General features: G+C 35.7%; 1 protein-coding gene across 4 annotated transcripts in view; it reads right to left on the bottom strand.

The window, feature by feature from the left end:
- Window positions 1–22,702, bottom strand: part of LRBA (LPS responsive beige-like anchor protein) — a 432,959-nt gene that overhangs the window by 260,945 nt on the left and 149,312 nt on the right. For all 4 annotated transcript variants that reach the window (XM_042467312.1, XM_042467313.1, XM_042467314.1 and 1 more), the window contains exons 35-36: window positions 21,191–21,255; window positions 13,073–13,181 (exon numbers count right to left, since the gene is read on the bottom strand). In XM_042467312.1, coding sequence (XP_042323246.1) covers window positions 13,073–13,181; window positions 21,191–21,255 — 174 coding nt within the window. The remainder of the gene's footprint in view (window positions 1–13,072; window positions 13,182–21,190; window positions 21,256–22,702) is intronic.

Genomic DNA, 22,702 nt, shown 5'->3' with positions numbered 1-22,702 from the left:
GAGACCTTTTTTTGGCATATCAATGGACAACATTGATATTTTTCTCTACAGTCCCACAATCCTTTTTTCTTAACTGCTTGGAAACTACTGTATGTGTGAGTAAAATCATAATCTTTTATGTATTCCCCAACTATGTATGTTGGATCTTAAGATCATTCTCTAACATTGCTTTGTTCCTAAATGGAGTCTCACCTTGCATTCAAAAGAGTCTGTGGATGAATCTTATCAAATCTTGAAAGGACTAGTATAAGTCCTGACTGGAGATGAACTAAGGTTCAAAACACATTCAGAAATAATCTAGTTTGAGACCACTTTAACTGTCCTGGCTCAGTGCTAGGGAATCCTGGGAACTATAGTTTATTGTGGCACCAGAACTCTCTGACAGAGAAGGCTAAATGTCTGACAAATTTACATTTCCCAGAATTCCCTAGCACTGAGCCAGGGCAGTTAAAGTGGTCTCAACCTGGATTATTTCTGCAGTATGTCTTGATCCTAAGAACCAAAGTCAGATTCTACATCCAGAGCTCTGGTACCTTAACAAACTATCAATTCCCAGAATTCCACAACACTGAGCTGTGGCGGAAAGTGGTATAAAACCAGATTATTTCTGCAATGTAGATGCAGCCCAAGAAATTTTATTTATTTATTTATTGCCTGAAAATACACTAACTGAGGCAGATTAGGCTCTTCCAAGCTTTCTGTTTTGTTCTGTTATGTGGAGGGGCTGGGGCACACAGAAACAATGTCCCTCTAACATTTTAAAGGTGGACAGGAGTGACAAAAATACAGTACATCAATTTTAACCTGCTAAAAGGATGTCCATGATGGGTCTACTTTTATCCTTGTTTATAAGGCCTATAGTTATGCAACCTAGACTTTAAAAGTTACTTTTTTTACAAAGGTTCTTATCAATTATACAATATAATTTTACTACTGTACATCTGAACTGACTATTTAAATAATATTGGAAGGACTACTTTTATAAAAGTTCTAGGGTCTTCCTAAGACAGACACAACTAAAATGAATGTGGAAGAAATTCCACAATTGTTGCATGTTCAAAGACCAACTCAACTTTCAGAATTGCACACCTCTTTTTTAAAAGGAAAAACATGAAAACTAAAGCTCTAAGATGCATTAAGACTTTGCAGACATCATAACTGTGCATCAATAAAACTGGAAAATCATGTTTAACGCCAGTGATAGTCAGTTTCATCAATATTTTTTTTCCTGTTCAAGTGCATAGAGTATCTGGGAAAAGAAAACTGTATTAGCTACAAAATCAGATTGTAAATGTGTTTAAAATAATTAAATTACAGGTAATCATATTAACTGCATCTCCCTTGCAGTATATCATGCTTTCATCAAATCAGTCAAGCTAGAATACAGTGAGAAATACATATTCTGAGAGCACTATTCTTCCCTGTTTCATGTTTTATGAATTGGTCACAGTACTGACTGCTGAAGCACAGTTCAGAATCAGAAAAGAAAATATAACATTAGTAAAAACTTATCCAGATATAGTGAAAGACATATTATACTTTTGTGTAGGAAGCAGTATGGCACCCAATTAAAAAGCATACATTTTCTGAAAGCACAAACAGCTTAAGTTTCTTTGTGCATGCTTACAATATGCAGATATGGACAAAATGCTTATGGAAAGAATTACTACATGTGACAATTACTCCTGGGTTGAATATTACTAATGGGTACTATCTGGACATAAACTATTAGAATTATTCCAATTTAGAGATTAAAAAGGGTAAGTGTTAAACTGATCACCTAAAAAAAATCAGGCTTCCACTCACTATGCTACACTTACTGTCTCAAGAATGGCATTACCATACTCTACAAAAAGAAGAAAACAGATCCTCTGCAGCAACAGATCTGAGTTGAAGATAAGCTACCTACATCCCAGACTACTCTTTGGTGTACTTCCACCACCAAGTTTTCTCCATTTTTATTTCCTAATGTCCTGATTTAGGCATCTAAGTAAAAGTAAATAATTGGTCTAACTTTGATCTTGATCACCAGAGTCTGTAGCTCAGAACACATGGTATTGTCAAAGTTTATTTTAAAAATTAAAGAAAAAGATCCTCATTTTGTTAATAGTTTGCAATATCTATCTGAGCTATGTTTTCATGTTCATAGCAAACATTTTATTGCACAGAAAAGTACTTCTTCTTGCAGAGGAAATTATGCAGCTGAACAAGAAGCAGCTTCAGATTCACTGTTGAACTAGAAAGTACTGGTGTAAGGGTTTATCTAGAAGAGTAAGCAAAGGAATATAACAAAATAGTACTAGCGCATTCTTTTTATTTCATGATTTCCACCACTAACCAAGCAGCATTTAGTCTTCCTCTTGTTGTTGTTGATGATGTTGTTATCATTAAAGTATTTGTGATCTATCACAGAAAATATTTTTGGTCTACTCCCTAAAATACAATGGAACATTAAGAAACAATCATATGTTTTATTCTTGATGAAGGCCTTGAAAAGAGAGTTCACTTTATTCTGGAGAGGCGTATCAAAGTAGATCTCACCAAACAACAGAGGCGCATCATCTAAGGATCTTTTTCACATTAAGAATCCTATTAGAAGGAAAACACTAAAAGGTAATTGAATTTCCCTCAGTTATCTTCATCTCTGTCAGCTCCTGCTACAATAACTTACTCTCCAGAGCACAGATAACTCAATTCTGTCCAGCAAGCATATGTTATGAATCTCCAAAGCAAACTTGTCTAAATCATTCTGGCCTTCTATCAAGGTTGGCTGTGGATATGAACTCTGACAGAAAGCAAACAAATTTATTTTTATCTTTTCAATAATTCACTTTTTCATGGCTTGATAGAAGAATCTAAAGACATTTATGTTTCTAGTAATTTTGGCATTATAAATACTGAATGAAGACTGACTGCAATTAATGCCTGTTTAGCCTGCCATTTTGTTATTTACATTTTATAGTAGAAAGATAATTTGATGTCAACAGCAAAGATCTCCAGCAGATTTCTCTCAGGTAAGCCATTACTTTCAGTTACCACAATTAGTAATATTAGTATATATTTGTGTGTGTGTGTGTGTGTGTGCGCGCACGCGCACGCTTTCAAATCATCTGTCAAATATGGGAACCCCATGAATTTCATAGTGCTTTCTTAGGCAAGGAATACTCAAGAGATGGTTTTGCTAGTTCCATCCTCTGAAATATAGCCCAAAGGACCTGATATTCATTGGTGGTTTCCCATACAAGTACTAACCAGAGCCAACCCTGATTAGTTTCCAAGATCAGACAGGACTTTAGGGTTCTGAAGCCCTGGTTGTGGTGATGGTCATGGTGGTTCTGTGCCTTCAAGACCTACTTTGCCTTTAATTAAAAAAAATAATATTATGAATTCATTGTTTGTCGTAACTGTAAACTGGTACTCAAATGAAAGGCTTGAAAAAGCGTTCAGCTTAACAATATTATTTTTAAATATGTAGGTTAAAACATAGTAAAAACCACTGATTGCTATCCATATGTAGAGTATGGTTTTATATTCGTATTCTATACTAAATGGAAACTGAAATACTTTAAAAGTATACTGTCTTGAGAAAAACTATGGCAGAAATAAAATTAGTACCTATGAGAACTGAATTCTGAGAGTTGAATTATCAACTGTACTATCAACTGTAGACAGAGATACAACCAAAGATAAAGTGGGCAAAGAGACATATATAGCCTGTGCATTTGGCCACACAATTCAGGAACATACCCTTGGCTTCCACATTACAATGGTGGTGGTCTCATGAACCAAAAACTGCCCAAAATTACACTTAAATCAATTATAATATATTGTTCTAGTTCTGACTGTTTTATTACTAAATTCGTTCTCTTCCTACCAGCTACTGTATATCCTATGGGCCTTTCACACACCAATGGCTCTTAAATGGGTTGTTTGGTCAAATGAAAGGCCCATCATATCACATCTTGGCATATCTGAACCCTACTGTTCTTGACAATTCCTGGCCAGTCTCCAATATCCTGTTAAAAGGCAAGGTACTGCACTATGCCATGCTTCCTTGGCCAAGGTTCTGCAGGGTAGCCCAGATCCAGGTACTACCAGATGAAACAGATTATCTAGACTTATTTTAATCTGGCTTTATAAAATAGAGATAATTTTGGTCAGTGCTTCCCAATTTTTGGCCCTCCACGTCTTTTGGACTTCAGTTCCCAGAAACCCACCTAACCTGTTTGGCTAACAATCAGAAATTCTGGGAGGTGAAGGTGAAACATCTAGAAGACCAAAGTCTGGGAACCACTCACCTATACCAAGAGCTGGACAGGGTGTGGGCATCCCTGCTAAACCTCGCAGTGGATTTCAGAACCATTGACCATGGTATCCTCTTGGTTGTCTCTCTGAGATGAGATTTAGGGTCTCTGGTCCTTCTTGGAGGGGTGAGCTCAGAAGGTAGTGTTGGGTGATTCCAACACTATGGCTAAAATATCTTCCAACCACAGTGAAACATAGAATCATAGAGTGGGAAGAGACCACAAGGGCCATCCAATCCAATCCCTGCTATGCAGGAATACACAAGGGCTCTCTGTTTTGCCCCTAAATCCAGAATTTAATGAATGTGCAAATTACTCAATTAATGTGTAAATTTTGCACATAAAAATATTTTGGAGGAGGGATCAGGGTTTCCAAATCTCACGCCTCCTTTGATCAACTCTCCTGACCCCCTGGGAGTCCCAGTCCACTGTTTGAGAACTGGTCTAAGTGCTTCTAAAGAGCTTTCAACCTGCCAAAATCATGGCCTGTGCTCAATGCCTCCTATCTATATGCTATAGTAATATTCATCATAAAAAAATGGTACAGGATCATCCTGGATGATCCTCATAACAGTTTTGCTGTAATTTTCATTTAAATTATTTTACTTTAAAAAAACAGAGAGAGACTGAAGATGATGTGGGAAGGGGGAAGGAGAACTGACCATGTGTACATAAATGTATAACAAAAGAAATACCTTCTAAGGGAATTCAGTATCTGAGATTTAAACAGATGAAAAGTATACCTGCTGTTCAGTTGAAAGAAAAGCAAGCACAACAGAAGGGAGAACCTTTCTTTTTGCACAAGAGAAGATGAACAACATGTGCCTTTTGAGTAAAACAAGACCACATTTGCATTGATATTCATATTAATATTCATATACAACATAAAACATAAAACAAAACATGTACACTTTATTGCTAAACTACAGCCTATAAATTGGCACAGGGTGAAAATTAAGGCAACATAGAAGTCCAAGTCATATGTACAAATGAAGAAACATAACCAAAGGGAAAGGGCAACAAATTTTACAGCAGCTGGAAATGTGAGATTTAATTATTGGAGGGAAATCATGCAGAGAAGTTAGCTGCCTAATATGATTTACAACAAAAAGTAAAAGTCAGATGAATATCCCAATTAAATTGACAAAATGTCAATAATCAAAACATGGACTGGTTGCAATTTGTGAAAGATACATGATTTATTACTGCAGTTAAAACAAAAAGAAACAAAGCACATTAAACACAGAAAACTTCATTTCCAAATATGGGGTGGGGAGATTAGTTAAAAATAGCAGCTATCGATATAACTGTGAAACTAACTGGTAATTAACAAAATCAGTATTCTAACAATATGCTTCTAAATTCTTTTATATTGTTTAAATCAGTAGTTCTCAACCTTTGGTTCTTTGAGTTGTTTTGGATCTCATTTCCCAGACACCTCAGCTAATGGCTGGGCATTCTGAACAATGGGAGGACCAAATACTGAGATCCACTGGGTCACAAAAATTGTAGTGGGTAAAATGACATCCTTATGTAATATGGGGAACAGCAAGGTTTGCTGGGGGAAGGGGTCCAAACACTTTCAGTGTATGGTTGATTAAATCTATGGATGCAGAATCTGTGGATACAGAGAGCAAACTAAACATTCTTTTAGAGTGTTTTAAATTGCTTCTTATAGTTTTAAACTATATTGAACTTTTTTGACTATTTACCACCCAGAGATCTCAAGATAAAGGAAAGAATGGAAATATTTTAAATAAATAACAAAGTTAGCAATGTATCTATAGAGCTGGTAGATACATTTGCAGCTTTGACTTTAGCTGATTTGATGCTCTCTAGGAATCTCTAGGATCTCCAGAAAAATTCTGCTGGAAGTTGACCATACAGTTGAATTGAAGGACCTAAAGACTCCTAGAGAAAACATTTCTCTTGGCTTTACTAGGTCCTGCAACATGATTCTATGGTCAAATTCTGGCAAATGTTGACCACAGAGTTCGGCTGAAGGGCCCAGAAATTCCTAGAGAGGTGTTCTCTCAAGTTGAAAAAGTACTATTTATTTGTGTTTTTTTTTACTTGCAAGGCGAGTCCTGTGCCCCTAACCCCAGTGAATGTGGAGGGACAAGTGTACCAGCAGTCCTTTCCGATTCGTGAGGGATATGTTCCAGACCCCCATGAATCGCCAATATTTGAGCCCCACTGCTTACAATGAGGGCCCCTCCTGTGTGCAGCACTGCACACACGCACCATTATATCCCTCCCGGCTTGCCATCTGCGAAAGACCAAGGGATGCGAATGGCAAGACCCTAAATCAGGAGGAATGACTGTAGTTGTTTCTCATATTTTTCTGAATATATGTTTGCATTTTAATCACTGCCATAAAATGCCAAAACAGATTTATAAATTAACGCATGCATTTCATACATTACAAAAAGTGAAGATGTAAGTTTGCATCATAAAGCATCATAAAATCACCTGGAAGCCATGCCACAGGTTACACGCTGGCCGGTTTCTGGGTAAGTTGGGCGTGTGGCATTCAGACACCACTTGTCCCAGAGCTGGCAAAGGGCCCCAAATAGGATTTTTCTGCTCCCCATTTGGGGTGGAAACTAGCTGTGGAGTGCGGTTGCCACAGCCCAAATTTGATTCTCTCAGGGGCAGTGTCACACTGCCCCTTCAGTGCCATCTATTTTGCCCCTAAGTTTACTCAACTTAGCTTCCAGGGAGAGTTCTGGCTTAATCTATTCAAGAACCCCTTTTTTGTCTTTTTAGCTTTTCAGCACTCTTCTCCAGCACCACATCTCAAATGAATTCATTTTCTTCCTATCTGCTTTCTTCACTGTGCAGCAATCACAGCCGTATATGGTAATAGAGAATACAATGGCTTGAACGACTATAACTTCAGTGTTCAGATGCATATCTTTAAACACTTTGGAATTCTGCATTTACAACATCTCAGTTTGCATTTAAAGATCTCAAAGCTGGCATTCTCAGAAAAAAAATTAGCGTTCAGCTGTAATTTGTAAATGGGGATTTTTAGAAAGATCACTTTACAGAGACCTGCTGTTTTTTGTTAGCTCTACATTTAATGTGAACGCTCCATTTCAATCGCTTCCTTCAAATTGAAATTAAAATCTTTAAAATTTGTTTTCCCAAAGCAACAAATTTCATAGAATCATATAGAATCATAGAATAATAGAGTTGGAAGAGACCACAAGGGCCATCCAGTCCAACCCCCTGCCATGCAGGAAATCTAAATCAAAGCATCCCTGACAGATGGCCATCTAGCCTTTGTTTAAAGACCTCCAAGGAGAGACAGTCCACTACGCTCCGAGGGAGTGTGTTCCACTGTCGGACAGCCCTTACTGTCAGGAAGTTCTTCCTAATGTTGAGGTAGAATCTCTTTTGATGCAAGCTACAGCAAAAGACAAACTCTATTTTATGCATAAAATTATTAAAAATATTGCAAATAAAATTACCTTCAGACTATGTGCATAAAGTGCATATGAAACATAAATGTATTTCATGTTCAGACTTGAGTTCTATCTTCAAGATATCTTATTATGTATATACAAATACAGTGGTGCCTCGGGATACGAAATGATCGGGTTACGAAATTTCCGGGATACGAAAAAGTTGGATTGGCAAAAACTGTTTCGGGTTACGAAATATTTTTCGGGTTACGAAATTCATTTCGGCGCGAAATTCAAATGCTGCAAAGTGCAGCTATAGGCTTTCCAGTGCTAACGGAAAAGTGTTTCGGGTTACGAAATTTTCGGGTTACGAAAGGAATGGCGGAACGAATTAATTTCGTAACCCGAGGCACCACTGTAGTTTTAATTCAAACAGTACAATTCTGCACTTCCCAAAACTAAGCCGTGTTTAGGATTACATGGAAATCTTGTGAGTTCAAGAGAACTAAGGCATGGTCCACAGAGAAGCTATGGCTGCCTCCTCCAATTTTGATAAACAGAAGTGCTGTCTTTCCTGTAACCTAGTTTCTGTGTAAGTTCAAGATGATGTGAATTAAGCCCCTTGAGCCATCATACTGAGACATATCAGAGCCAAGGCAGCATCAAATCAGGAAATGTCAACCAACACCTGCTTTGGATGGTTCAAAGACATAAGAAATGTACAGACAGAAATACTTTGAAACAGAATTTCTTAAAAATATTGTTTAACTGTTATTGTACAAAAAGTGTATAGTTAATGGGGAAAATACTATTACTAGCAGGAAAAGAGGAGCTAGCTATCCACCTAATCAATGAGGCCATGTCACTCATGGTGTGTCTGCATAAAACCAGAGTATAAATTGTCACCCTTGTCGCACTCCAATGATTATCAGACAATGAACTAAAAAAGATGTATATTTCATCTCCACAGGACTGTCTAGAAACCCTTGATTCTTTGATGTAACAAATGAAACCTGCATGCTATTTCACAAGCACAAAATGACACTGTAGATATCTGACAACATCTCTGTTCGCAGGAGCGGGTAACTAGCTCTAGATGAAGTGCAGACAGTTTATTAAACAATGCACAGCATGAATCCCAAGGCCAATACAGATGATCTTTAAAACATTTCCACTGTCCGAGTAAAATATGCTTTCAACTTCTTAAGTGTTTTAAAACCAAAACGTGTGGTTTTAAAAACACGTAAGTAGGATAGTATCATTCAATATAAAACTGCTTATTCTGTTATATTTCCATTTTCTTGGGTAGGCTGTCATGTAAAAATTTTATACACACATTCAAAAAAGAGATCAATATAATTAAATGAAATTTTCCTATAATAAATATTATTATATATGTTACTATATTATGTTTTACTTCAATTGGGCATTATACCTTGAATTTTCTGAACCAGGCAAGTTTTATGCTTCAGCAGAAGAAACCTTTTTACAATTTATTTTTGTAATACATAAATGGATGTTTTGTTTGCACAGATCACACAATTAATGCACAAAATATTAATTAATGCATATGCTTATATTTTTGTGTAGCAGTAATTACATCACTGTAGTTCATATGCAAAGGTTTATTTCTTCAACATTCATACCATCATGTGAACAAATTTCTTGTTGTTCTAATTCCCCCTAGAAAATTGTGAGCATGAGTTATAAAAGATGTACCAGCTAGAGGATCTAAAATATAATTGTTTAATTGTCAAAGGCAGCTAGCTCTAAAGCCAATGTACCATAATCATATTTATATATGTAAATGGACATTTTAGCTGCTCTGACCCTATTATTGATTAATATTGTAGCAACACTGTCTCAGTGATACACTCTAGTTCTGTCCTTCACAGTGTCTTCACCAATTCAAATCCCACTATAGTCACTTGAAAACGCACAGACAAGCTGTTATAAGCCAAAAAAAATTCCTTTTGATTTAATGCTACTATCTGGATCATTATAAATTTTTGAAAAAGTGTTGGACTAAATTTGCACAAAGGTCAATTTGATTTACAAAGCTTGGTGAATTTGATTCCAACAATATGTTGTTATTGCTGTTTTATCAAATAGTTAAAATTCCTCTTTAAAAAAAGCAAGAAAGAACATAAGCCACTACCACAAGGACAGTCAGAGACATTATTCTTGAAAGCTTGAAGTATGAGAGGATTAAGGAATCATACTGATAAGGTTATAGTTCAGCATATCCATTTGCAACACTATGTCAGAAAGGATAATGCAATCCTAGGGTGCATGAAGAAGGAAATAATTTGGAGTTCCATACCAACAACTCTCTGTATGAGATTTAAGTAAAACAATTATTACCAGACTAAACTTTGAGTTCTGAAATATTATCCATATTCAGCCAAAGAAATAGAACATTTTATGTCAGAAGGCAGTTCAGAATCTTATCACTGCAAACATGTGAGTCACTTCATAGAAGCAGAATACTACAAGTTATCTTAACAGTAGTTTGGCATATTAAATAGCGGAAACAGAGTCACCAAGGCGTATGTCATCCCTGTTGATCCACAGCTTTTGATAGTAAATAGTACTATAAAAATAGCACTATATTTAACCACAAGTTAACTATGTACAAAACTCAACTGAAAACTTTTATCTATATTATATACCACATGTTGTTGGTCTATATTATACCAGGTGTTGTTGTTGTTATTGTGTGTCATTTGATTTATAATGACTGTCAAAGGGTTTTCTTGGCACAATTTGTTCAGAGGGTGTTTGCTACTGACTTCCTATGAGGCAGATAGTGACTTGCCCAAGGACACCCGTTGGGTTTCCATGGTCAAGCATGTATTTGAGCCCTGGTCTCTCAGTTGAGTCAAGTCAAGTGTACACCACACTGGCTCTCGTATTAAATATTACACTGGATTAATTTATGGTGCAATCCCATTCAGGTCTACTCAGAAATATGTAACGTTGGCTTCAATGAAATTTACAATCAGGTAAGTGGGTACAAGACTGCCGCCTCAGCAACCACTATGACCATCAAAATATGCGAGGACATCCCATACAACTTGAAATGGTACAGTAATGGATGAATTTCACATGATGTTCTGAAAGTGGCAGATTCAAAATAAATGTCAATATGATGCTGTACAATTACTACTAGTAGTATGAGTATAAAGTGAGGTAGAAGCTGCAGTAAGAGAAATCAGGGGGAAATAAATCACCAGGAACAGATGATATTCCAACTGAACTACTACATCCAGAGAGACAATATCGGCTCTAGTGTTAATCAGCATATGTCAAGAAATATGGAAAACAAAATGGTAGGTAATAGATTGGAAACAATATTTATCCCCATTCCCATCCACAAAAAAGGGGTTGCTAAAGACTGCAGCAACTATAGGAGCATAGATTTATATTACACACAAGCAAAATAATCCTTAAAATTCTGCAATATAGACTCCAACCATACATGGAGAGAGAAATCCCAGAGGTGCACGTGGGGTTTAGGAAAAGAAAAAGCACTAGGACTATGTGGCAAACAGACAATGGCTACTAGAGACTCCCCCCCCCAAAAAAAAAAATACAAAAGGAAATTAACATGTGTTTTATAAATTATAGCAAAGCCTTTGATTGCATAGATCACAAAAAGCTATCGTGTGCTGTTAAATACATGGGAGTGCCATCACATCTGATAGTCCTGATGAGAAACTTGTACTTAGGACAAAAAGCTACTGTCAGAACAGAATATGGAGAAACAGAATGGTTCCCAATTGGCAAAGAGGTCAGGCAAGACTGTAGCCTTACAACATATCTGTTCAACTTGCATGCAGAAAATATCATACAAAGAGCAGGCCTGAACACAGAAGGAGGACTGAAGACAGGAGGAAGGAATAGCAACAGTCTGAGATATGCAGATGACACCATAATACTAGTAGAAAACATCACAGACTTGGAACAACTACTAAGGAAGATTAAGGAAAAAGTGCAAAGGCAGGCTTACTGCTGAATATAAAGAAAACAAAAATAATGACCATGGAGGATCTACACAAATTCAACCCAAACAATAAGGAAATCAAGATAATTAAAGGATTCCTGTACCTTGGATCAAACACTGATCATATTGAAGACAGCAGCCAAAAGTCAGAAGAAGAGAAGGAATGGGGAGGGCAGCTATAAAAGAACTAGACAAGACCCTAAAGAGTAAAGATATACAACTGAGCACGAAAGTTACAATTGTACAAGCCATTGTATTACCCATTACCATGTTTGGATGTAAGAGCTGTACAGTGAAACATGTAGATAAGAAGAAAATCAACTCATTTGAAATGAGGTGCTGGAGAAGACTACTGAGGATACTGTCCACAGTCAAAAAGACAAACAAGTGGGTCCTAGAACAGATTGAGCCTGAAATCTTGCCAGAGGCTAATATGATTATGTTGAGGCTGTCGTACTTTGGCCACATCATGAAAAAACATGACTCACTGGAAAAGACAATAATGTTAGGAAAGTTGGAGGGATGTAGAGAGAAAGACCACAAGCTAGATGGATGGACTCTATTAAGGAAATCACAGGTATGAATTTACAGGCCCTACCCAGAGCAGTGGAGGATAGGCAGTCTCAGAGCTGTCTCATCCACAGGTTCACCATGAGTTGGGATCAAATTGAAGGAGGTTAACAACAACGACAAGAAAGTAGAAGCATTGCCAGCAGCAGCAGCAACTGCCTTTCCCCCAAAACTGGTGCTAAGGATGGCTTACAAATTAAGACAAACATAATACAGTAAAAACATACAAAAGGTCAACATTAAAACAGAATCCAACATGAAAATGAGAATGGCATTGAAACAATTTGAAGTACACAGCTGAAAATATATTAGCAAGTGCATTTAAAAATAGTACAGAATCTTATTTAAACCACTTTCTTTTTTCCAAGTTACAGTTTTCAAAAGCTTGGCAGATTTTTAAAAAATCTTTGCCTGCTGATAGGACAGCATGGGTGTGTGTGTCCATTTTAGCCCTCATAGAAAGAGATGTCCAGAGTCTAGAGACAGCCATTGAGAAGAAGCTGTCAGTATTCTTACAGTACCTGCAAAAACATTCCCTAAAGAAAATATCAAGTCTGGGGTGGGAGACAGTAAAAAAGAAAGAAAAATACAGTATAGTAGGCATTACAGGCAATCCTATGCTACTTGCAAGGCAAGATAAGTAATATTTTTTAAAAATTAAATTTTGTGTATACCCAAGGTACTTGCATTTTTAACCTAGCAGAGTTCTGCCTGTGCTTCCAATTAAAACTCTAATAGATATTGATCAGATTGCAGTGCATATTACAAGAATTGCATTTTACCTCAAATTCAGCATGCCTGTGAATATCTTCAGCTCTTTGTCTACTCAAGATAAATTCTGCTTCATTTGCTACTCTCACTAGATGATCCTTCATTGTTTGGCTCAGCAACCTGTAAATAAAAATCAGGAGCAAGTCAGTGGTTAGTGAATGCAAAAATACTGTAGAGCATTTTCAGACTAACCACTCAAATGAACGAGGTCCAGCAGTATAATCCAGGAAGGAAGTTCAGATAATAAGTGTTCCTTGCTAATTCCAAGCTATGGACTTGGTTTACATGTATTGAGTTACAGATGCAGAGTGGCTGCCTCCATTGAGGTGAATGGTGACTATAGCTGCATCTACACTGCAAAAATAATGCAGTCTGATACCTCTAACTGCCATGGGTCAATGCTATGGAATTCTGGGAACTGTAGTTTTGTGAGACATTCAGCCATCTCTGTCAGAGAGTTCTGGTACTACAACAACCGACTCCATAGCATTGAGCCACAGCAGTTAAAGTGATGTCAAACTGAATGATTTCTGCAGTCCAGACGGCACCCACAATGCAAGTTAAGAGGTTTATTTTCAGAAAGAAATACATGTTCTTTATGCCAGACCTGATTTAGACTTTAGCTAGTACAAGCTACTGACTCAGAACTTGCAAAACACCTATAGCAACCAGAATTCGAAGATATTTAGAATTAATATAAATTCATAGCATTTTCAAACCTAATTTTTTTTTATTATTTTAATTGTAAGAGGCCAACATTTTTTAAAGTATCACAAGCAATTATTCTGCGCAATAATCAGGGAGGCTTTGCCACTTTACAAATTTTTAATAACTTCAAAGTGTGTTAATGTATTAATGTAATGATGAATTACCTTATTAAAGATTGATATAGCAAATTAGCATTATAGTTCTCTCTTAATGACTTAAAATTAATGAACTAATTTCCTTGATGATTTAACATTAATATGTAAATAGCACCGTGAATGTTTCCAAGCTGTGTTGCCTGGACAGTATCTTCTAAAACACTATTAGGTACGCAAGCTTTGTTTAATATATGAAAGCACAATTAATGAAATTTATCCAAGAAATAAATTTGATTCTGTATTCAATTATCATCTTTCCTTCTTAAGAAAGTATATTAATTGTAAATAATACTAACATTTGTTTGCCTGGATATAATTTATTGACAACTAGCACTGAATATTTCAGATTTCAGTAGGTAACATCGGTTGAACTGTTTGCCTCTTGTTTTCTCTGTAAACTTTCCAACAAATTAACCATTTTCCAATGCACAAATATGCCCCCTTTAGGCTTTTTTCCCCTAACATGCCCTCAAGAAATCAGTTTCAGTCTGAGCCATAAAGCACTTTACTGACATAGGTCTCAACAGAGTGAGCAAGACTTACATTAGTTATAAACAAGAGCCTTAGTCATCTGCAAACAACTCTGAAATTTTCTATTAAGTTTACAAACACACATGTTCCCAATTTGCACAAAGATATTTAAATGCCTGCAGAAATGATCAAACAGAACTCAAAGCAATAAAAGCCAAACTTAAAAAAATATACTTTTTTATGAAGGTGAACACTTAACACAAAATACAAAATCACCATGTGGTCTTCAAAACACCAGCAGAATTCTCCTTTCAATTCTTTCAGAAAAACATAAGATATAATTTTATTTTTGCACCACAGCTTTAACACTGTTGCTGCTCCTTTCAGTTATGTATTTCAGTTTTATCTAGTATGTTCTTAAGGTAGTATCTTTAATGAACCAGGGATACTAACATGAACTTGTGAGTTGTAGATTACAATCAAAACAGAAAAACATTTAGTTAACAGTAACCAAGTCAGTAGCTTTGCATTTTAAAAATGTTTTTAAACATGTACGACGATTCTAAATTTTCAGAAGATGAAGTGTAAAAGAGTACCTTTGTTTTGCCTTTCACAATTTTTAAAAGCTGCTTAAAATAAGTTGTCTTTTAAAATATTGCAGACAAAGAAAATTCCAATCAGTGTTTAGTTCAGATGAGAGAGATGGAATATAAACAAAAAATAAACAAATGTTAATGCTAATACAAGAACCACTATAGTGGATTGAGGGTTGGACTATGACTCTGGAGGCCATGATTCTAATTCCTACTCAGCCATGAAAACCAAATAGGTGACCTTGGGCAAGTCACACTCTCTCAGCCTCAGAGGAAGATAAAGACAACCTCCCTCCGAACAAATCTTGCCAAGAAAATTCCATGATTAGGATCACCCTAAGTTGAAAATGACTTGAAGGCATATAACAACTGCTTAAAAAATCCATTTATAACATTTGGAAACAAAACACAGTTGCCCTTCCTTTCTCGTGGACTTTGGATCTGTGTTCTTAATTACTCACGGGAGGGCAATCATCAAGGTAATTAGTTCATTATTGTCAATGGGGCGCACCCCATTCAAGCCTATGGGGCTTGAATAAGTGCGAGTCTCTGTTTTCAGGGGGGAGGTCCAGAATGGATCCCCCACAAAAACAGAGGGTCGACTGTATAACCTTTTGGATAATAATTATTATGGGTCACAATACTGAACAGTAGTTTAACAAACTGAACTCTCTCTTTAACCTGTGGCACAGAATAGATGCTTAGCTTTTTTCTTAAAAGGCTATTTCGAGCTTCGTGTGTTACAGAAAAAGCAATGTGGATATTAAATCTTCCCTTTCCTTTAAACAATTACTACTATACATTGCACACTGTCAAGCTGTAGGCTTTTTGACTTCCTTCTATATCTCAAAAAGGTATCTATATTAAGGTTTGGTCATATTAAATTAATGCTACTCATCCATCACTAATCTACATGGCATTTTTCAAAACAAAATAAAGTCAGGCCCTTATCTGACTCTCCATAGGAGTGGAGAGAAACAACAAAACAGAAGCAAGGATAGGAAGTGTACAAAAGCTTTGCATTGCATCCTTAAGGATTAGTTGGAGAAGAGGTTATGTCTGACCTAAGCAAAAGAAAAAAATAGTTTTTGTGAACTGAGAAGAGGTACCAGTACCACACATGATTTTTAAAATGCAAATATATGCACAAGAGTCAACAAGAGCCATTGGATAGCAATAGCAACAGCAAGTACATTTCTATACCTCTTATCAGCAAACTAGCACTGTTTAAGCAGTTTACAATCTGTAAGCCAATTGCCCCCAACAAGCTGGGTACTCATTTTACTGGCCTAGGAAAAGATGGAAGGCTGAGTGGACCTTGGAGCATCACTCAAGTAAAGATCTTAAAGGGGGAAGAAGTGAAGAAATGAAAGTCACAGGAAGGAATATAATGAGGATGTTCTATTTAAATATATAATAAGGTAGAATAAAAAATTATTTCATGCATGGGCAGTTCAATGATGAAACGGCAAAAGAAGGCTTACTGCTGAACATTAAGAAAACAAAAATAATGGCCACAGTGGTTCTACATAAATTCAAATTAGACAATAAGGAAATCAAGATAGTTAAAGGACCTTGGATCAAACATTGATCAGAGTGGAGACTGTTAATCAGAATAAGACTAGTAATGGGTAGGGCAGTTATGAAAGAACTAGACAAGATTTTAAAGTGCAAAGTTATACAACTGAACACTGAAGTTAAAATAGTCCAAGCCATTGTTTTTCTCCTCATCATGTATGGATGTAAGAACTGGACAGTGAAACAAGCAGATAAGAAGAAAATCAACTCATTTGACATGTGGTGTGAAGAAGAGTGCTAAGGTTACCATGAACAGCCAAAAAGACAAACCAAATGGATCCCTGAACAGGTCAAACTCTCTCTGGTTCAAGGCTTAACTCATTATTAAAGACAATAATGATAGGAAAGGTATAGGATAGCAGAAAGAGAAGAAGACTGCAAGCCAGGGGGATGGACTCAATGAAGGAAGTCATGGGCTAAAGTTTGCAGGGCCTAAGCAAAGAAGTGGAGGATATGAAGCCTTGGAGATATTTCATCCACAGGGTCACTATGAGTTGGAATCAACTCAAGAGAAACCAACAAGTGATACCTAACATGAACTTTACAGGCATTTTTACCTGGGCATATATGGGTACTCAATTAATAAGACTGAATGTACATTTAGTTCTCTTTGCTGATTCTCAATGGTTTTTATTCCATGTAGTAAGTGTCATATTGTAATAACGTATTATTGTTTTGATACTAGTTTTGATTTGTCATTGTTTCAGTACAGATAGCCGCTCTTAGATTTTTATAAAGAGAGTGATCCATGTAGAATTAATTTAAGTAATCTGGAATAGATTTCTCCTTCCAAAATTGAGCTCTGAACACTGTATTTTCAACTGGAACAGAATGAACTCCTGTTTCTTAATTAACATATGTAAGTCAAACCTTCACACTATAGAAATGTTGAATAGTAGATGTTTTAAATGAAATTCGTTAAATCTGCGCACACTTCACACATTGTAAGCATCAGTTTGCAATCTATCAATAAGCATACATGATTTCTGAACAGAAAATGATAGGGGTGGTTGCACAACCATGACCTTCAACATATACTGGCATACTGACATTCCACAAAATCATCAATATATATTTTTCCAATAGAATAATAGAAACAGATTGTTCAGTTTATCTTTCCTTTACAAAAACATAAATTAATAGTATTGTGTAAATTAAGCAACTACCTCAGACTCTATAAGAAAAACAATAACAGCAAATAGTCCATCAGCACATTAAAGATTAAACAGTTTAATACAAGATTAGCTTTCACAGACTATAGCTTTAAAAGACATATTCATTGTTGTTCAGAAATTCAGTATATATCAGCCAGTATAGGGGGAAATGTGGCCTATGTGCCGTATTTGTTCCACAGGTTCCCCAAGGCCCCCCCTTTCCTCAAAACATGTTGGGAAAAATGGCAAAGTGGCTGAAAAACATAACTTCAAGGAAAAGTTGCAATTTAAATGCCCATCGTATACCCTGGCCATAAAAAACAGCCCAAAAATTCTCAATGGACAACTAGATGTATATCATTTCTGCACTGAAGCAGCATACAATACAATGAAACTAACAAAACAGGTCTTAGAAAGAGGAGACTGGGATGGTTATCATGAGTTACATCAAATAATAGTATCCCACAACAAAGATAAGACCTAAGCAATTGGAGAAGTGGGGTGCCATTGACTGGTACTCCACTGTCTTTCTTTTCTACTCTGAATTTCTTATTTGTGAAAAGACAAATCTGTAAAAGCAGAATCAACAGAATCTAGTTACTAGCAGCATCTATACTAGGGGTAATGCTGGCTTTTATACTGGTCAATGACCGAAATAAAGATTGATTGATTGATTGATTGATTGATTGATAATGCCGGCTTAGTATTCTGGAAGCTGTAGTCCAAAAACAAGTTTCCCCCCTGCACCGGTCTCCTCTATTCCCTAGTTTGATACAGGTCACAGGAACCTGGAGAAACACAAATTATGTTCATTTTAATAATGCATTTTATGTCACTAAATGGTTCTTAGGTATAATGATATACAGTAAGCTCTTTGTATCCGTGGGGGTTCCAGACCTCCCCCCCCCCAGCAGATAGCAAATAACGGGGGACCTCATGTCTCGTTCTTCGCAATTGCCATATGCATGTGTTGCCATTGGGGAGAACAGTGCAGAGCCATCCACAGATGTACCAATCCATAGAAGGACCACAGTAATAGTTCTTAATACTTTTAATTTTAATCTAATAATTTTATTGAGAGCCAGCATGCTGTAATGATTTGAGTGCTGGACTAGGACTCAATCTCTATTTGACCATGGAAACTCACAGGATGATCTTGGGCATATCACACGCTCTCAACCTCAGAGGAAGGCAATGGCAAACTCCTTCTGAACAATTATTGCAGCAAACTCTGTAGGTTTGCCTTAGGATTCCCACAAGTTTTCATATTATTTTATAGTTGCTTTAATCTGAATTTTGTATTGTCTCAACTACCCAGTGGATAGAGGAATAATATTTTAAAATGTGCAACATGCAACACTAATATTAAATTAATTTTTTTGTTTAATGCTTAAATTCAGGATATACAAATTGTGTTATGATGAAAAAATTAAATTTATGTTATACATCATTAAAACACAAATTTATTAGTTATCTCTCACACATTTAAATTTGTAAATATTGCCAGTAGGGTCTTGCCTAGAAAAGTGGCATAAAATATCCTGGATAAATAATAAAATAATGATCGATTGCATTTGATTCACCAGAAGTGGTAAAATATTAGCAATAAATCTCAACCAACTTTAACTTAAAAGCTAAGTATTGCATCTAATTTGTTTTAACAGCGTGAAAGAGAGGTATGGTCAGTTACACTATTCCTGTGTCCTCTCTAATATTAGTTGCTATTTCCATATATCCTGTTCTCTCACAATGCAATGAGCTGATCACTGGTTTTGTTTTGTTTTTTAATGAAGGTTTTTACTTTACCTCTTAGGAAACATTTGTAAAACCAAGGGGGGTTAATGTCTCTAAAGCTCATGTCTGTACAGAAAATGCCAGATAAAATGTAACTGGCTGTGTCTTCCATTTCATTATCTCCAAGGATTCATCTGAACCATAGTTCACCCACAGAAATTTGTGCTGAGTACTTAATCTCAAACATTGGAAATTAAGCGGGGGGGTGGGGGTAGTAGTGCCCTTTAAATCTGTTCTCTAACTATACTGCATGTCTTAAAAGATCTTTAAATTAAAATATAGTCTTTAAAGGAACATAACTGAGAAATATTTTAACTTTTGTTTGAATATACAGGCCTAAAACCATACAGATTTACTCTACATTACTAGCTAGCTCAAAGTAGATACATTGAATTAATTGGTGAATTGCTGTGCTTATATTTATTAAAGTAAATCTCATTTATTTAATGGATTCACTCCAGTTGCAATTAACAATTTATTTTGGTCGACAGTGTGAGAATGTTTATGAGATGTTCTTGGCAAGAGATCACATTCAGAATCCTTTTTGACCTGTCCTTTTATTATTATAGGGCTTTCACAAGTAAGGAGAACTTCAAAGAAGACAGTCTTTGTCACTGGTAGACGATTGTTAGAATCCTAGTCAATATGAAAGATGAAGCATCTGAACTCTGCATTCAGTATTTAGAAATACTTGCCTATGTTTGAAAATGACACATTTTAGATGGGGAATTTTTTTGTTACTGATGAGAGTTCTTTTTTCAGCTTAACAAGCATTGTTCCATTTACCTTTTGGGGGAGGGGGTATCCCCTATTAATTGAAAAAGACCATAATTCTGTTTAATGTCATAGTCACAGTTCTGCCAGCATCTTTTGTCAGTTTCATTTTGTCTGCCTATCAGCAAGTCACTATACTAGGTCCACAATGTATACATACATTCAAATTCCTTCTGTATTTCTGTAAAATGAAGGAGTAAATTGTATAAATACAATAAAAAACCAAGCCCTTATGCAGTTATACTTCAACGTCCAGTGTGCACAATGTTAATTATAACTTACAATAAAAAAACTATTACAAAAACTATTGCAAATTTAGGCTTAATTTAAAATAATCTGTAATCGAAATTCTGAAAAGTATTCTTATAGTTAAGTATAAAAATCTAGAGTATATGCAACTTTCCTTTTAACACTTAAAATGGCAAGTTCTAGAAGTTTCACAGACATCATATAACTACAGTATCAAAACAGTATTATTATTATTATTATTATTATTATTATTATTATTATTATTATTAACCTTTATTTATATAGTGCTGTAAATTTACAGTAATATGTTATTACAATATGACAGTTACTAGCAATGAGCCAGGGCAGTTAAAGTGATCCCAAATGGGATTATTTCTGCAGTGTGTTGTGGATCTATGTAATAATGGATACAAACAAGAGTAAACACTGCATCTGGGCACTTTAGGAATAGAATCAGATCTGCAAGATTACCTAAGCAAAATAATATGTTGAATATTTGAATAAGAATACCAAAATTTGCTCATAAATCCAAAATAAATGCCTTGCAAATGAAATTGTTTAGAAGTCAATGATAAAGCAAAGTAACTTGCATATACTCATTTTAAATCATAACCATGTTTCAGCCACGATACAATTAAATAGGAGGAAGTTACCTTCCTTCATTGACAAGCTCAATGAAAGCTAGGCCTGCGTTCTTCTGTATTGAGTTCTGCCATTCCTACAATGCAAAAATGACAAAAATTAAAGGAAAATTAGGTTATAAAAATGCACTTAAAAATGTACTCAAGTTAAAGTAATAACAAAATAAATAAAATTAAATTGGTGCCAGATTTTAGAATATCCAACAGAATATTGTAAGAAATCAGAGCTTTTGATTCAAGGTTCATGCACAGTGAATTAATAAAAGGAAATTGGGTGTGCTAACTGTACCCAAAATTTGCAATATATGTGATCAGCTGATGATCATCACCATAGGACTCCATACAAATAACAGAAACCATCAAAAGAATGACAAAGTCTAAAACTTAAGATTCTGCAACCACAGCTTCATATAAAAGCCCTCAGAATCAATTATATTTCAGAACAAATTGTTACTTTTCCCTCTACCTTGGTTACTCATTCCAAGAAATTCCTTCTTTTCTTTAATTGTGTATTACAACTTTTTATATCTAACATTTTTTCAGTTGGTGAAGCTGGACTGTTGAGCAAGCACTAGAACAGACACCAGGAGGTACTGACCCATATTCCTATTTATGGCTGCTAAAAGGGTTTGAAGTGACTGGTGCAATTTGCTTTTACAAAGCAAAGGCCAACATCTTCAGCTCCTGAGTATTACCAACATTATCTTATTACCAGAGCCCAAATATTCTTGGATTTCTGTAGGGGGCAGCAGTAATATCAAAAAATTTTCCCACCTTCCAAGTGCCCCTACTGCTACTATGGTAATGTCATAAAATGAATGAGGATCGTAGTCAAGAAAAAGATGCTTGGGAAGATGACTCAAGGTATTTCTATAGGAATGTCCTTTATTTGTCAACAATTTTTATTTGAATAGCTATAACTCGATGCAAAGTTCAGCAGCTAAATAGTAAGATATGTTTGTTTGTTTGTTTGTTGTTAGTTCAGCACTAAATCACAAAGTTATAAAGCCATATAAAGCCATAATTACATGTTTATGTTGCTATACATTTTGGGAGTGTAATGTATTATCACAACACTGAGTGTTAAAGCAACTGTCAATCTTGCTAAGACATTGCTTTTTTATCTCAATATGCCTCTTCTATAATTTTAGCAATCTTTCATGAAATACTGGCCACATTTCGGGGGGGGGGGGGGGGGTGATAAACAGAAAACCCAATAATTTTCTCTTATTGACACCACTGAGACACTGAGAGACACATGTTTGTGTCGACAAACAATGGCTTTCACCTTGAATTACACTTACTAGATTGCTTCAAAACTTAATTACTTAAGACATAAATTGCCAAAACTAAAAAAGAAAAGGCATTTATCATTACTCCTTCAACATAATTCTGTGTATCATAGACAAATATCAAAGAAGGCATTAGTCTAAACAAATTTTATAAGGCACAAGTGAGTATTCCCCTAAGCAAGTTTTAATAGTCAGAGAGGGAGGGAAAATGTAACAGTCACTGTCTTTCATG

This window comes from Sceloporus undulatus, chromosome 5 (genome assembly GCF_019175285.1).
Source record: "Sceloporus undulatus isolate JIND9_A2432 ecotype Alabama chromosome 5, SceUnd_v1.1, whole genome shotgun sequence".
Classification (NCBI taxonomy): Eukaryota; Metazoa; Chordata; class Lepidosauria; order Squamata; family Phrynosomatidae; genus Sceloporus; species Sceloporus undulatus.
Note: the sequence above shows the minus strand (reverse complement) of the source record. Positions and strands in the feature narration are given on the sequence as shown.